This window comes from Cardiocondyla obscurior, linkage group LG04 (genome assembly GCF_019399895.1).
Source record: "Cardiocondyla obscurior isolate alpha-2009 linkage group LG04, Cobs3.1, whole genome shotgun sequence".
NCBI lineage: Eukaryota > Metazoa > Arthropoda > Insecta > Hymenoptera > Formicidae > Cardiocondyla > Cardiocondyla obscurior.
Window position 1 is genome coordinate 8,919,815 of NC_091867.1, and position 16,088 is coordinate 8,935,902.

The following is a 16,088-nucleotide window of genomic DNA, read 5'->3' on the forward strand; positions in this document are numbered from 1 at the left end:
TCCCATGCCGAATGTCGCCTCCGCGATTTATTATTTGCCGAACGATTTGTCATTTGCGCATCACCCTCGAGTGGCGCTTTGTGTGCCCTTAGGATCGAAATATCGGGGACGGCTTGTCGAGTCGAGATATTTCCTCGTCGAGACGACGATTTTCGCGTGCACGCGAAGCGGACGTAAGGAGCTCGGCGGATCGGATTCGCCGATCGATGCCTACCCTCGACTAATCCGGTCATTTGAAAATCTCTCCCGACGTTTGAGAAGCGAGAATCCTCTTATTTCTCCGCGCTAAATATAACGAAGAGCGATCGCGAGGAAATAAAAATTGGAAATTACCCGAGTAAAAATTTATTTAGCTAATCTGATTTTGCAGTTAGTGGTTAGATCGCGCAGATTAAATATATGACTATCTTCAAGAAAATAAAATTATCATTAAAAAAAGAAATCTGTCTAGTATCGGTCGTCTAATCGGTCCAGCGCGGACTATGTACCTAAATAGATATCTAAATGTTTCTGGCCGCGTATTTGTTTACTGTTGTTGTTCTGACCGTACGCAACGCTCGCTCGACTGCCGAATTCGCCGGGCAAGCCGGTTCTCGCCGCCCGCCGCCCGCGCATCCTCCACCTTGCGAACTTGGAACGCAAAGATCTGCCGGCCGATGTAAACACACGCACGTATTCACACTACCGCGGCGGGCAGCAGGAACCGGTTAGCCCGGTAAATTCGGCAGTCGAACGTTGCGTAAAATCAGTGCACGATACACAATAGACTAGTACGCGGCGAAAAATGTTTAGAATCGAACTTTTCTAGCACGTTATTAGCCAGGAATAATTTTCCAGCACTTAGACGTTTTAAGCGTTACATTTCTGACACAGTGCTGGACAGTTTTACTAGACAGCCACGAGACGAACCACGAATTGGCTAGCTAATTATTAAATAACGATGGGAATCAATTTCCACTCGGGTTAGTTCGGATATCTTTTGTCGGATAAAAAGGACCGGAACGAACGTACGAGTTTCAACATTTTCGCGTTTTCGTGGATATTGCGCCTGAAAAGGAAGCGTGTTCAGTGTTCGATGTGCGATAGCATAATTTGCAATCTAAAATAGCCTAACGAGCCCCGGGAGGAGGGAGGGGAGGATGAAAGTGAAGGCACTGACAATGCGAGATGAAGTCAACGCGAAATGCGGACCTGTGACGTCGCATGGATATGCGTCACAGGACGCGGTTGCGTCAGTTTTAATTAGCGCGCGCGGCCGACATCGATGCCGGCGGTAACCATCAAATATCGGGCCGCTGACGCGTTACGGCCGTTAATAAAATTCCGCGGACATCGGTCGTCCGTCGGCCATTTAGAGACGCGAAGTCGGTCTCGCCATTCTCTCGCAAGCGTCCTGCGCGAGATTATTCACGTTCGATCACGGGATTCCGAAAATCGCGGGGAAGCCGCGGCATGTCTCGTCGCTGCACGGAGCGAGCTTCAAAATAATCAGCCCGTTTCCCGCCGAGCACTTTCTGATTCACCTTTGTAGATCGACGAATTATTGTTCGAACAGATTAATAGAATTTCTATAAAATTTTACCAAGTAATAAGAATTCATCGATAAACGGCGATACTGAGTCGATCGTACCGGTCTATTTTTAGAAATAGCGTAAAATTATGGGTGGGTTTGGAAGTAATAGTATTTTTCGCATATCGCACGCGCTAAGGCGAAAAGCGACCGGTTGCGTGCACAGGCGTTAAGCCGCGGTAGAAATTAAATCCGCGTTTCGAAATTATCATGCAATATTCCACATTATTGTTAATTCACTGTGGCGAATGAGCGAAGCAAGTGCACGCGTACTTTTCAGCTGTTTAAATGAATAATGCACCTGGTTCCTAAATAACCGCGTCGGATTTATTTAACGTACTTCTCTTCCAAAGCTAATTATTTAAAAACTGAACGTATTATCTATTCCCCGGTTACTCGAATAATCAACGCTTCGCTTCGACGCAGGTGTACCGAGGTAGATAATCTGTAATTTTCAAAAATTAAGCCGCACGACTGGAAAAAAAGAACGTCCGCTTTTTATACCTCCCTTGCAACGCGGCGCATTTTATCCGTAAAAAATTGCGCACTACGGAAAACTGAAAGACGAGACGAGTTTTGCATTTTCCCTGGATCATCGGTTTTCCCCCGGACGATAATCGCTGCTTGCCTCGCCGTGACGAAAGACACGGACGTCGTTTAACGCGCGGTTATCGCGCGGCGAAATCGGCCGACGCTGATGACGCCGTTGATGGACGGTTGAGATATTTGCGTACGCCACCGCGAGTCTTGTCCATTTTAATTATCACCGGGCCGGCTGCAGGCCGGCCCGATAAGCGTTTATCCGTGACAGAGGGACGCGCAACGCCGGTTCGATGAGCGCGTCGATAGTGCGGCGAAATGCGGGCGCGTTTCCTCGCCATGGCATGCGGGCGGTACTATGCATTCGATGCGTGAAGTTTGACCCGCGACACACGCACGAAGGTACAGGCTTGTACCCGAGGGGTAAATGCAAACGGCGTGGAGACTTGCGACGCGTGACGGGGCGATAGCGTGGTCGTTATCAACGATGAATGGTACAACGATGACCAGGGGAGAAATCGAGATTCTATTAGATTCTAAATTAAGAAGCGCTCGCGATCTCGCTGCGACGGTTGATCGGCAACTCAGGGATTGGGACTTGAAAAACTGCGACGTGAACGAGTTTAATAAATAACGCGACGTTAACATTCGCTGTCACTGCAGATCGCAAAGCACGTCGAACGAGAGGCTCGGCTTGAAATTCAACCGCGATGCGAATCTCTATCGCGAGCTAATGGTCGCGGAGAACGGCTTTTCAACGCGCCGGGTATTTCAACATCTCGCGAAAGCTCGTACTTAATAATTTCCCGCGAACCTGATTAAGCACCGCCGACCCATCGTAGCAGCATCGATGGCGCAGTGAAACATAATATCAGATACGAAGATGGATGACGAAGCCTCCGCCAGTATTCCCGCACGTTAATTTAGTCCTCACGCACGTTAATAACACGCTCGACATATGCATGTATAAGACGAACATGACTGGACGGTCGATACGAGAGCGATTCTGCATACTGCAGCTGAACCTTCGCGAACTTTTCCCTGAAATAATTTCTTTAGAGTACTTTGTATGCTCATTTTTTTTTTCCAGGTAGAAAATTAAGAAAGGTTATAAATGTAAATTATAAAAATATATGTTACGAGTTCTTTCGACGAATAACATTTTCCTCGTATTACGATAATTGTGTGATGCTTAAAAATTATACCGAAACCCGAGTAGATCTTTGAAATACCGATTCTAACTAAAGTGGACGAGATAAAGCTCGCGCGAAAGTTCGCGAAAAAGAGAGAGAGGAAAAAAAAAAACCCCGGGATTCGTATCGATATTGACAATGTAAAGTCATTATCGCCAACTCATCGGCGAAGTGCCTATTGATAATGCACGAGGTCGCGTTCTTTCGCAACGACGCGTTTCCACCAAACCCACGTTTGATTATATTCGGTTGCGCGTTATCCGCGTGCCCCGCACGTCTTGCGAAAACACGCCGTGAAATCCGACACGATTTTGCAAAATGCGCGAATACAGAGTTCCTCGGTTCTGGCAGAAAAATAAAATAAAATTTTTAAAAAGTGTAAAAAGCGAAAATTCGGAGTGACGAGAAAATACGCGCGGCAGCTGCAGGTGCCTCTGCTCGCGTTTAGATATTTTGCGCGACAGGGTTTTTCTCTCGACATCGCCGGTGTAGAGTGTCATGCGAGAATCGTACGAACTGCGAAAGAAGGAATCAGATGAAGCGAGTCGTTCCCTGGCGCGGATCCCGCGCGGTAACAATCGCTGCCAGGCTGCGAGCGTCCAACTCCCACGTTTTTCGGTGCGACAGGATCTAATTCCGGCCTTGCGTCGAAACGAATATAGCTGGTACGCCGCGATGTAGCAAGCCCTCGCACGGCGGCGCAGCGCCGGTTAATTCATCACGGCGGCGAAACGAGCGGCGACTTAATTAAACTAAGAGCGCCCGATTAATTAATTCGCCGCGTCTCACGCGAGCCTTCCGCGAGTGGCACGCGGCGCCAGGAAAAAAGGAAACGGAACGGTTGAGGGGAGATGGGGGAGGCGATTGCGCGAATGCAGCTCCTTATCGTCCAGCGATAGGTACGAAATAAAACCTTATCAAATCCGCGACGCGGCAACGTGACCGTGGGTTGATAAGACCCGTTCGTTTGTTCGCAAGGATGGAGTTACCACGTGCACGTCCGAGTACCGACCGAAGGGTTTAAAAGCCCGGTCGCACGTGGCGAATCGAACGCGTCGCGGATATTCTCGCGAAAGAAATAGAAGAGCGGCGGCATTGCGGAACTCGTCAACGACCGCGATCGCTGTGATCGCGAGTAAATACACGTTATCATCCTCCCTTCGTTATCCCGACGTATATTGCTTCGACAGGCGAAAGAATTAGCTCCGAACCCGATCAAAGCTCGCTTCTTCGAAGAAGCGGCCGGAAGAATCACGTGCCAATTCACAATAATCCCATTACGTGCAAACACACGGGCGATAAATGCGCAATTATCTCGATACGTGCTTTAATATTTTCCGCGATACAGATTTAAAACTGTCAGCTAATATTGGAATACCGATTTGGAGGCAAGGGTCTTTTTTTTTTTCTTTTTTTTTAATCACGCGCGATCAATAGAAGAATTATATTTTATGCAGAGCCGCGGAACAGGCGAGTCGCGCGTGCTGAAACTTTTTCAAGCACGGCATTTCCGCTCCGCGCAGCTCTCGTTTCTCTCTTTATTTTTCCCTCCCTCTTAATCCAGCTATAAGTAGATTTTTTGAAAAAAGTTTAAACATCAAGCTCTCGCTCGCACAACCGTCGCGTTATCTGGCAATCAAACGAACGTATCTGAGGCTAAACATATGCGAGCGGGAAATCTAAGAAGGATGCGGACGGGAAAGCCCGATAAACGTTTGCGGTTTTACAACGCGCGCTCCGCACGTATGAAATATAAGTAGAGGACGCGATTCGCCCGCAAGCGGGCACGCCATTACAGGGATGCGTTTTGGATATTGTTTTGCGCAGAGTGGTAATCGAATATCGCTCGTAAAATGTAACCCGGACGGCCGGGACTGTGTTGCCGCTAACTTTCATAAACACGGCTAAAAGCTCCGGAAGCGAATGGCCGCGTAACGCCTCGCATAAACACTCGGCCGCATCGATTTCCGCGAGGACCACCACGCAATTCGGAGAACGATATGTAATCCGCGAATATTACCAGCTCGAGATACCTTACTCTCGGTTTCGCCGCGCCGGCGACAAAAAGAATATATGCAGGAAGCGAACTTTCGCAGTAATTGTTGTATAGTAACGATGTTAATTTAATGAGCTCGAAGACCCCGATTGAATTATCTCGAAGGTTAATTGCAACGATAAGCCAGCCAACTCGCGTTGATTTTGTGTTATTGAAATGCGATTGAAGTCGAAGGACTGACTCCTCTTTTTTTTTTTTTTTTTCCTTTATTTGGTAAAAAAAAAAATAAACGTATAAAGGCAATATTAAACGGTCGAGATTAAAGAACTCCGGCGTCGCTTAATTAATCTTCAACGGTGGACCTCTCTTTTTTTTATTCGCCTCGCAAACTGCGCGCGATCGCGCCGCACGGGCAGCCGGAATACGAGCTGTACACGTGCTACTCGTCAAAGACGAAGCGAAGAGAAAGAGAAGAGAATGAATGACGATGCATAACAAAGAAGCCCCGTCCGTGCCTTCTATTTTCCCAACGCTCTTTCCCGTCTGACAATCTTTCTCACTTCGTATATCGTATATAATCGCGAATCAATGCGCATTATGCACCTTTCTCTCTCCCTCTCTCTAAATGAACGTAACAGTGCGGCATACCAAGTGACTACACCCTTCTCTCCTCTCGCCCACGCACGCGGTGTATTCAACTGTCACTCTCACTTGCATCTCTTTCCCTCTCTATCTCTCTCTTTCTATCTCTCTCCTTGCTTCTGTGACGCGAGCCTTATCACGAGATGCAAGCAAGTTCGTTTATTATCTCAGTCGTCTTACCCGTTCATACTGCCGTCAGCTCCCAGCGTCGACGGGCCGGCGCGTTTCCCAGGTCGTCGGCGGGCGCGAGGTTAGGTCGGCTGCCAGCACGTCGGGTGTTGCACGTCGTCGTCGCTAGGTCGCCTCCGCCGCACGGCACGGCTGCGTGACGAGAGAAAACAACAGGTTGCATGCACCACCGCACCGCCGTCCCCGCCGTCGTTAATCACGCGGTTATGGCGGACGCGAGACGGATTCCCGAACGGCCACCGGGACCTCGGGATCAGGGGCGATCGGGTGACACGTCGACGGGAAAGAAACCGAACGCGATACGGATCGTGGACGGGCCGCGATACGGCGTCGCGCGCGCTCTCCGTCCCCGCACACCACGACGTCCTCGACCCTTCCTCCCCTGGCGCGTTTCTTCCGCTCGTCAGCCCCCGCAGCCTCGGTGCCGCATACACGAGACGAACGCGTTTACCCTCGTCAGCTGCTATCTTCCGCGAAGCCACGAACTCGTATACTCACGATATGCCCCCGCGAGGGGAGGGCGCTCCGCTCTCGATGACTCACGCTCGTCACCGGCACGACACGTCCGGGGAACGACGGGAGAGGAGGAGGCCAACCGCCGTGACAACGCGACGCGAAAACCGCGGAGCCACGAGCGGACACGCGCTGGCTCGCTCTTGCCTTTCGGCTAGATGCGCCGGCCTTCGCCACGATTCGGCTTAAGTGCAACGTCGCCGCCCGTGACGCCCGCGGATTCGCGCCGCGTGCTGTCACCTCGCGGCGCCGAAACGTTACTAGATACGATCATGGTGGAGCTCGAAAGGAGATCAAAGTGCAACGAAATCGTACAACGGTGAGTTCCCGGTCTCGAACCCGCGCAATTCGCCGTCTCTTACGCGAGCTTTATTGCGAAATTAACTTTATCCGCAGCCGATCGACCGAGGCGCTTGGGGTCTGCGACGTGAGGCTCGCGGTTGACGATAAGCCACCGCACACGGAACTTTCGACGATGCCCGGAATCAATAAATTCTTCGAGGTCGGTAAAATTCGAGCAAGAAGAGCACGAGTGTCGAAGGTAGGGAAATAAAAAACATAATAATTTTATTTGCTGAACAGCAAAATTTTATTCTGCTCGTCGCATCGGATACAAGTTCGCCAACGGCGAATTCGAAAGTATCTTATTGTTAGTCTTGTCGATTGGCCGATGATCGAGCGCACGCCGTGCGCTGGCACCCTCTCGCGGAGCAGACGAGATATAAGCCGCTAATTAATAAACCAAGTCCGCCCGTTGCACGGGATTAATTATTTGGCGTCCAAGGCTCGTCGTGTAGCGTCAGCCGATCGCGATTTTTCATGTCGATTAACACTTTTCCGCTGGGCACCATTGCGTAATAATCAAACGCGTCGTTTACGCGATGCAGCCCGAAAATCGCCGAGATCCGAGGACGAATCGCATACTCCGACTTGAGATCCAACACGTGCTGCATGATCTCTCTGTAAGAAAACATACTTTTATTATACATATAGTTTATACACCTACGCGAATAATTATTCTGTGTTAAAAAAGAAAAATCTTGACCTGTATACCACTGTGTCGGCGATTTTGTAATGTTCCGCCGCGGCAGTAAATACCGTGCAGTCCGCCGGCAGATAGGAAAAATCGAGAGATTGCTTGTTTCTCGCACTGCCGAGGACAGCTACCAAACCGTCGTACTCTAAACTGCGAAAGTTATCCCTCAAGTAAGACACTAGGTTACGGTGACCCGAAACAATTTTTTAAACGTTTTTTATTAATTTTTTTAAGTATCTTTAATGCGTTTTTTTAAACAAATGTTCAGCATGTTAATTAAAAAAAATAATGATTTTAATTGATCCTTTAATTCACGAAATATGAACAAAAAGAAATAGCTTGGTCAAGATTGTGTGCCGTTTACAGGGTTAAAATTGAGGCAGCTCGATGGAATTTAATTTTTCAGCTTGATAAATACAATGAAATTCGGTAAACATGCACGGGAGCCTCGTAATCTAGTTTCGTAACGTTAACGTGCGTGATTTCACCATTTCGCGGCATTCCGCAAGCACGGTCCGCCGCCTTCGGTCTCGATTATCACACGCGCTTCCGCTCTTCCGCTAATTTTTCTCAACTTGTACGGCAGGCAGCAGCATCCACTTTTGCACACCACCGCGCCGAGATCGGCGCACAATTCCGCCCGTCTTGCGTCGTCAGACATAGCTATCGGCTGTAAAAAGAATAAAGACGCGAGTTCCTTTTTCAATGCAGTTATTCTGTAAAACGTTTACTGCGTTAATAAGAAAAAAAAAATTATTCTAAAAATTAATTTTAAAAACTTGTAAGTCATTCTTTCTTTTCAATTAATATATTCATGCATTGTAATAAAAATGGAATAAATACTTTCGCTTTGAAGACTCGGGTGGCGAGATCGATGACGGCGAGAGCGGAGCGCGAGTGTCTCGCGTTAACGAGGAAGTACTCGTTCCTTTGAATCCGGGCTCGACGTCCGATCGCCAGCAACGCCGAGAAGTAATCGTCCGCGACAGTCGCCGCGTTTCTCAAAGACACCCGTCCCATTAATCCGAACACGTCCTGGCGTTCAACAGGCTCGATTATTCTCTCAGCGAGCCGGCGAGAAAACGCGACCGCGCGTAGAGAAACGCCTGCGTGGGCGAACTGACGTTTGGCGTTTACAAATTACGGTCTCGCGAGCGGATCTGAGGCGTCCGAATTGAAATAATTTTCTTCCACGAAAATAAAACGCCCTACTCTGTAATGAGCCACGCAGCTCTCGGCCGTGCCGCCGCAGACGGGATAGTTGTGCACGACGACTTCCTCGCCCATTTGGTAGCCAGTCCGTTCGTGTGCCAGTCTGCCCATTTCCAGAATCGTGCCCGATACCTCGAAACCGAGGACCGCGTTTCGCTCCGGGGTCCCGCGATGCTCGCCGCGCCAGAAGAGCACGTCGTTTCCGTTGAGTCCGCAAAAGTGCACGTCCACGCGAACCTTTCGACAAATATCTCGCGAATTTCACGTGGAAGCTGGGAAAGGGAGGGGTGGTGAAGAGCGAGCGATCGAGCGGAGAAAGTGTCTATCGCTCGCTGAATTTCAGGCGACATTTAACCTTCGCGCGCGGATCCGCGAATCGATCCTTAAGTGAAAGCGGGATTTTAACGAGGCTGGTGAGGTATCGCCGCGACGCCTAATGAAATTCGCGCAATCCGGCCGCGACGTCGTAACGCGCGGCGTCAAAGTTCACCCGCAGACCGGTGTTTACTTTGTCGGTAATCCATCTCGATGCCGCGTAGAGAGCGGGAAGTAGCGATTGATCCGCGACCAGGCAGGAAGTTGTCGCAGTCGAATTGAACGCGGGAACATTGAGTCTCCCCGAGAATTATGTACGACTAGAATAGCCGGCGGGCTACGTGAAGAATTTTCTTTCTAAGAACCTGCGTCTGCTGAATCGCCTTCTCGGGAATATATTCCAATTTTAGATTACGCGGCCCGCGCAATACAGCGGCTCGAAGCTGCCTTCCGGTTTCCGCGCTCCGTGCCGGCCTCACCGCCTTCCGAATTCTTTCCAAGCACGCGGCGAGCTTGCCGTATCCAGTAAGCATCCTCAAACTTCTCCCGCCGACCGCTCGGCGAGCAGCTTCATAATTTATAACCTGTTACCGCGTCCAGACGGTTTCCTGCAAAACTGCTCCTTCGAGTCGCTTGGAAAAAGACGATCGCCTGGTCGATCGATCATACTTACGTTTTCTCTCCGCGCGTGATCGTCCGTCTTTATAAAAATGACGAAATTTCTAATTCAGTAATCGCAAAAGTTCGGGACCGAAATACATCTAAGAAGAAAACAAAAATCTATAACAATATAATAATCTATCTTAAATTTAAATTAAATAATATTTTTTTAATGCGTGAATTAATTTTTACGACAATTTCTAGTGAGATTCTCGATATTCGTATCAACTCCGGCTATTCGATTCTTCTCGCGCGCAAGTCGTCCGATTTACCTGTTACCTCCGGCCTCCCGTATCCAAGGTGAGTGGATACTCGGGCAGGCAAGCCCTCGCCTCTGTCTCGCTATAGGGCTGGCTCTAGCACGCGCTCGACCTTCTGCCCGCTTCTAAGTTCCCCATAAGGTTGTTTATCTATTCGCTGCTTTTGGCATTTACCTCGCGCGTTTGTCCCAAGCTAGACCGGCTCATGGGACACGCACAGCTTAATAGCCCCGCGACGTCGTTATAACTCACGCCTACTCGTTTCCTGTTCCCTGTGTCGCGCCACCGTTTATCGTCCATCTTACCCTCGCCGAGATGTTCTCCTGTTCATGTATCACGTCAGTGCTGTTAGACCGATCGAATCTAATATATAAACCGCGAGTGGTTTGGCGAGGGTTGTCACTTCCCCGCCCTTCCACCTTATATATTCCTAATCTTCGGACGAAATTTGGTTACGGCATCGGCAGGCGGTCACGCGTGCGGGCGAGTTCAATGCTCGCGGCTGAAACGACACGTGACACGAGCTTATGTTGTCCTGTTAGGGTACCTTTCGAGTTTGACTCCTTGGTATCAAATGGCTGCCAACAATGAGACGAGCCATGAAGCGAAACGAGTCCCTTGCAACGAGGCACCCTTTGTCGCGCGGGATCGATAGACTCGTGGAATTTTTTTTAAATTAATTTTTTTATTGGTTTTTATTTTTATTGACGGAAATAGGCGCGAGCATGTCGAATATAATTGCAACGTAAATATTTGCAGACTACAGAATTTTCGAATGATTGAATAATCTTCTTACGAGTATCTACTATCAATACTGATTTTGCTTGAAATTATCTTTATCTTATTTCTTTCTAAAAGTGTGTATAAACTTAGTGAACGAACATGGAACAAATACAGCAACCGCGAAAATTTCTTGGCTCGCTGTTTGTTCGTCGAGTCTATATCTTTAAATTAAATCGTGAACGAGATTCTGCAGCTACAAAGTCTTTAAAATGATTTGGTATCTTTCCCGAAAAATATATGTACGTGCAAATTAATCTATGCTATTTTAAGAATCTGTCTGAGAGATTAATTTTTTAATTTATTTTTGAAACACCGCAGAAATCAAATACTTTCTCGGCTTGACTTGATAAATACTGCTTTCTGAAAATTATTCGCGTTTACGTCGAGACTCGCGCTGGCGAACGTCCATACTCGGTCTATAGGAGTAAGTCGTTGTCTTTCTCGGTGCATCACGGTTAAGCGAGGGAACCCATAATACCGTATGGACGTGTTCAATCTGCTTCCATCCTCTCATAGATTCCTGATCGACCGGTAGTCCCACTTTCTTTCAAAGCCGCTGAAGCGGCAAATCTTTTTACCCTCCAGGGGATTAACAAAGGGCGGTCGATTAGGCACTCATGAGCGATCTTGAGACCTGATGTGATCCCGATCTTTCTGGAACCGTCTTCAGGGACGAGTCCGCACCCTTCGGCGCGCAGGCTGGGGAACGCAGGTCGACGGGAGAATTAAGCTTGCTCGTGCGCTTTGTTTGTTCGCGCGAGGCGCGCCGGCGCTCAATGCACATATTTCCACACGGGTTATATTGCGTTCCACCTTGCGTGGGACGATGCAGAATAAATAAACCGTTCTCCTAAATATTTAACATGCCAGAACTGAAAGTTTGAAGAAGAAGCGAAAACCGAGAAACTCGTTGAAAGACTCGTCAAGCTGTCGCAATTTTTCTTTTTTATTCTTTTAAAGATAAATACTTTTTTGTCACGCGCGCGGAAATCAATAATAATCCCGTGGTTGGTGGGTGAAACAATTGTTACGCCGCGAAAACCGACACGCCGCTCGCGAACAGAAGTGTATTCTCGTTCTCCCGGATGATGCGGTAAAAGCTAGCTTTGTCGTGAATTTTATCTTCGAGGTATCACGCCGCGCGTCTCGGAGGTGTGGCTCCTGAGGGATGCGTCCACTTTGCATAGTCCTATGCTCCCCTGATCGCAGGTGTTTCGTATTACACGTGTCCGTAATCCCTGGAAACACCCTGGACGACGTCGGCGCGGACGTTAACCGGTCCAGCCGGCGGTCCCGGCGCGCCCCGTGGGAATCCACGTTCATAATTGCTGCCCCGGACGTTCGTGTAAAATTAGCATATTAATAAGAAAGACGGCGACAGCAGCCAGGATAGTAGGATGAAACCGCAGGAGAACCCGCGCCGCCGTCGGGCTCCTGCGCCTGATGCCGACGGCTCGGGGATCCTTCGAGCCTCCTTGGACGCTCTGCATCCCTGATGGCCGAGTCTCCGCATTTAGAACTCAATGGAGCGAAACTAATTGCCGTCATTATGACGCCACCGCGAATTCCATCGGGGTTGCGCACAAAGACCGCGACGCATCGCGGCGCATCCGCGCGCCGATATGCGCTCACACGCGCGCGTTTACGCACACGCGCGCGTTCGCGTACCGAGATGCACAATAACGCTACATCTCCCGTCTAGAAACTCGCGTTTCCACTTCTAGATCTCCGTTACTTGACCGTGTCTTCGTCCGACTCGTCCCAGTCCGATACCTTTTTATTCTCTCGCGTGGATCTTTTTTAACGGAATAAATCGCACGTCGTCGCTCGTAACGAGAAGAGAAAGAATTCGATATATTTTTATTTTATTCTCTCCGCGGTGTGATATCTGCGAATCGATCATCGATAAAGTCCAGCGTTCGAGCGCGTGAAACATGACAAAACGTGATTTCGGAGAAATGTAAAAGCCGGACTCTTCCGCCAGTGAACTCCGCGATGATGATAGTCTCCTGTTAGCACGGATATCACTTTTCATTTTTTTCATATCTCATCATCGGGCTTCTGTGGTTTGAGGCGAAACAGAGCGCGGACTGTGCGGGCAGCCCTTTTTACTGCCTTGCCGGACCCTCTCGCCGAGTCTTATTTCTTTTACCTGGGGCGATATAGCAAACAAAGAACCGCCATGCGCGACACATCGTGTGCGATAAAAAAAAAGAACACGCATACGTCAAGGGTTTTACACAAAAACAACGTAGTTGTCATTTATTCAGGAACAATAATTTAACTTTCATATCGTTTTAATAGGAGCGCAAGGTATCTCACTGAGAGACTTAATTAACATTTAATTTTCCAGCACACACGGCGTGCCATTAACGCGTTCTCGGGTTGGCGCGCGTTACCCTTTCACGAAGGGCTGCGATCCTGGTCGGGCGTGTATCGCGATTCGTTCTACGGTTTTCATTTGCGATTGTCCTTTCCGCTTGCGTGACGGCGCCGCGTTTCGCTTCTCGGCGCGTAGGCTTTCGACCCGAGATGCACTCCTGATGGGAGATGTATCGCGATAACCTGGGCCCGTTCCTCGCGATTAATACCTTCCAGTCCCGCGGGAATTTTCGGCGATACTCGGCCGACGGTACTCGGCTCCTCCTCACCATAATGCGATCCTGTCTCTCCGTGTTTCGCGAAAACGTCGACGGCATCGCGCGCCCGAGGAGAAAAAGTTCGCGTGTAACAGGTGCGAGGAAATTAGTCGTGGGACGGCTGCGAGCTCGGATAAGCGTTATGTAAATTACATAAGAGGCGAGGCTGCATCGAGTGGAGTACAGAAAACAAAAAACAAAAATAAAATAAAAAAGAGAGAGAGAGAGAGAGAAAACCAGGAATCCGCGGCAACGCGAGACGCGTTCTTCGCAATATCTCGCGACGCGTGATGCGACCTGACAGAGGGAGGGAGGGAGACGCGAATTATGACGGGAGAAAAGCGCATCGAAGCCATATTACATGCGCAGTGTAAACAACTCCGTTACATCGGCATAGCAGGAGAATAAACGGGCCGAGGAGGTGACAGGGCGGGAAATCGCGAACCAGAGGCACATATTATCGCGAAGGAAGAAAGTAAGCGTGTCATTATCGCCCGTTTGTTACGTGCGCGGCCGAATTCGAGCGGAGATCGAGTCGACCGGCGACGGGACGATAGCGCACCGCGGCCGTACCATTTTTCTTCCTTTCTTCCTTAATTAACCTTAAAAAATTACCAAGTGTGAACGCACGTTTAACAGATACGTGTGTATGTGCGTCATTAATTCTTTTGATACCATTGTACTTTAACATTAGCACGCGCGCGTAATTCTTGAAACGGAGTCCTTTTTTTTTAATTGATAAATTTGGGTTGAAGTGCTCGATGTCGAAATTTCCTAACTGCTGCGGACAACATTAATTGAATTAGCCCGTGACTGCGTTGAAATATTCGAGCTGCGATAAACAAAAAGGTTCCCACAAGGGACACGAAAGGGTAGGCTCGACCAAGGAAGACGCCGTAGATAGGGCGATTCATATCTCTCATATGTCGCAAGATAGGAGAGCAGAATGTACAGGAACTGTGATATGATGCGAGCACATCATATTTTCATGGTGCGTGATATCTTCATATAGCAAGGTCTCCCACTCGCCATGCGTGTCTGAATAATTTCGTGCGGAGAGAGCATACAAGCGATTTAAATATTTTACGGTCTTTTAAAATATTGTAAAGCCAAATTAAATTAGCTCGTTATGTTAATACTTAGTAAACTGTCTTGAGATATTATTTTTTTAATAGGATTTTTTATTAAAAATGAGCCACCGCGAAATCGTATAATTTTATATGTTGTTCTGTGCATCACGATTATTTTAAATTAAATAAACTACAAATAAATATAGGAAATATTAGAGAGAAATATGAATGAATAGAAAAATATGACTGTTTTTCCGTCAATTTGTGCAGTAAAGTAATTTATGGATATTTATTTTAAAAGAAACATTTGCATTGTGACGTTAACTGCATCAATAAATTAAAAAAAAAGTCTTTTTTTTTATTTTTAACAAAAACGTACGATCCTGAATAAAAATTAAATAAAGTATAACATATTTTTATATTGAAAATAATTAAAAACAAAACTGGTTTTACTTTTCTAGGTTCTAGAAAAGATTTTAAGGAAGTATATCTATCCTGAAGGACTCGCGAGTTCTTCATCTACCTTTAAACTGGGATAAAATCCTGATCAAAATGCGTGGATGTGTTTCTGCAGATTCTATTTTCCAAGCTAACTTATTTTCACTTGCAATCAAGAGTACACATTTTTTTTATCTCGCGCAGATCTATAACGCTCACACTCTAATTTCTTTTAATTTTTTCCGATCATCTTCGATTACAGTTATTTAATGTTTAATCTTTAATGTGATAATTGATAACATCCATGAACTCGTGTTGTATGTACCTTTCATCGTTAAATGTAACATAGCATCGGACATCAAAAATCGGACAAAAAGCTCGAGTATCGATAATTTTTGCAGTACTTTTGATCAAAATTAAATATTAGAACGTACGTTTGTAACATTTATCTTCATATTCTCTGCTTTATTCTTTGAAAGCCCTTTTCGGTCTTTTATTAAACATGTAATAAAAAGACCAATGTTTAATTTTAACAAATGGCAAAAAAAATTACGAATCAATATTTTAAACGCTTTTATTGCTCTCCGCAGCGTATCTATATCTATCTACATATAACTTACTGCCTGTAGAAATCTAAAATTCTAGACGTCCGTAGCATCGTTGTTTGAAAAATCGGGCAATCGCTCATCGGGAAATAATTTTATTAGACTTTTTCCGTATATACGCCCTTCGGTCTTTCGATGTAACGCAGTACCAGGAATCCAAAATTCGAGGATAGTGCCGGCGAAAGGCGAGTCGATATCTCGAGACTCGTATCCGACAAAGCAGAGCGCGAGCGGTGTGTAGCAGTGTCAGCGGCAGCTGGAAACTCGTTTCTCCGCTCGCCTGCCTGACGCTCGATCGTTCCGCGCGATCGGCGTGGTGCGCGCGGCAAGGAGGAGAGAGTGCAGCTGCCGGCGGCCGGCCCTTGACACGACCCTTACGAGGGCCAGCGCGAGAGCGAGATCGCGGCGGGCGCGAAGGAAGAGCCGG

General features: G+C 47.7%; 3 protein-coding genes across 5 annotated transcripts in view; 1 reads left to right on the forward strand and 2 right to left on the reverse strand.

Moving 5' to 3' along the window:
- Heph (polypyrimidine tract-binding protein 1 heph) overlaps positions 1 to 6,624 on the reverse strand; it is a 349,521-nt gene extending 342,897 nt beyond the window's left edge. Inside the window, exon 1 of one of the 3 annotated variants that reach the window (XM_070655595.1) lies at positions 6,122 to 6,624. Coding sequence is in view for 1 of the 3 variants with exons in the window: in XM_070655611.1 (XP_070511712.1) it covers positions 6,122 to 6,129 (8 nt within the window). In the remaining 2 variants the exon portion in view is untranslated. The remainder of the gene's footprint in view (positions 1 to 6,121) is intronic. The other 2 variants (XM_070655603.1, XM_070655611.1) reach the window with 2 other exon arrangements.
- LOC139102015 (pancreatic lipase-related protein 2) overlaps positions 1 to 16,088 on the forward strand; it is a 75,574-nt gene that overhangs the window by 31,950 nt on the left and 27,536 nt on the right. The window lies entirely within an intron of this gene.
- Positions 7,214 to 8,699, reverse strand: LOC139101850 (quinone oxidoreductase-like protein 2). Its single transcript, XM_070655312.1, has 4 exons — positions 8,523 to 8,699; positions 8,168 to 8,349; positions 7,689 to 7,829; positions 7,214 to 7,603 (listed from the first exon to the last, which is right to left on the reverse strand). The coding sequence occupies exons 1-4, from the start codon at positions 8,697 to 8,699 to the stop codon at positions 7,408 to 7,410; spliced, it is 696 nt and encodes a 231-aa protein (XP_070511413.1). The 3' UTR covers positions 7,214 to 7,407.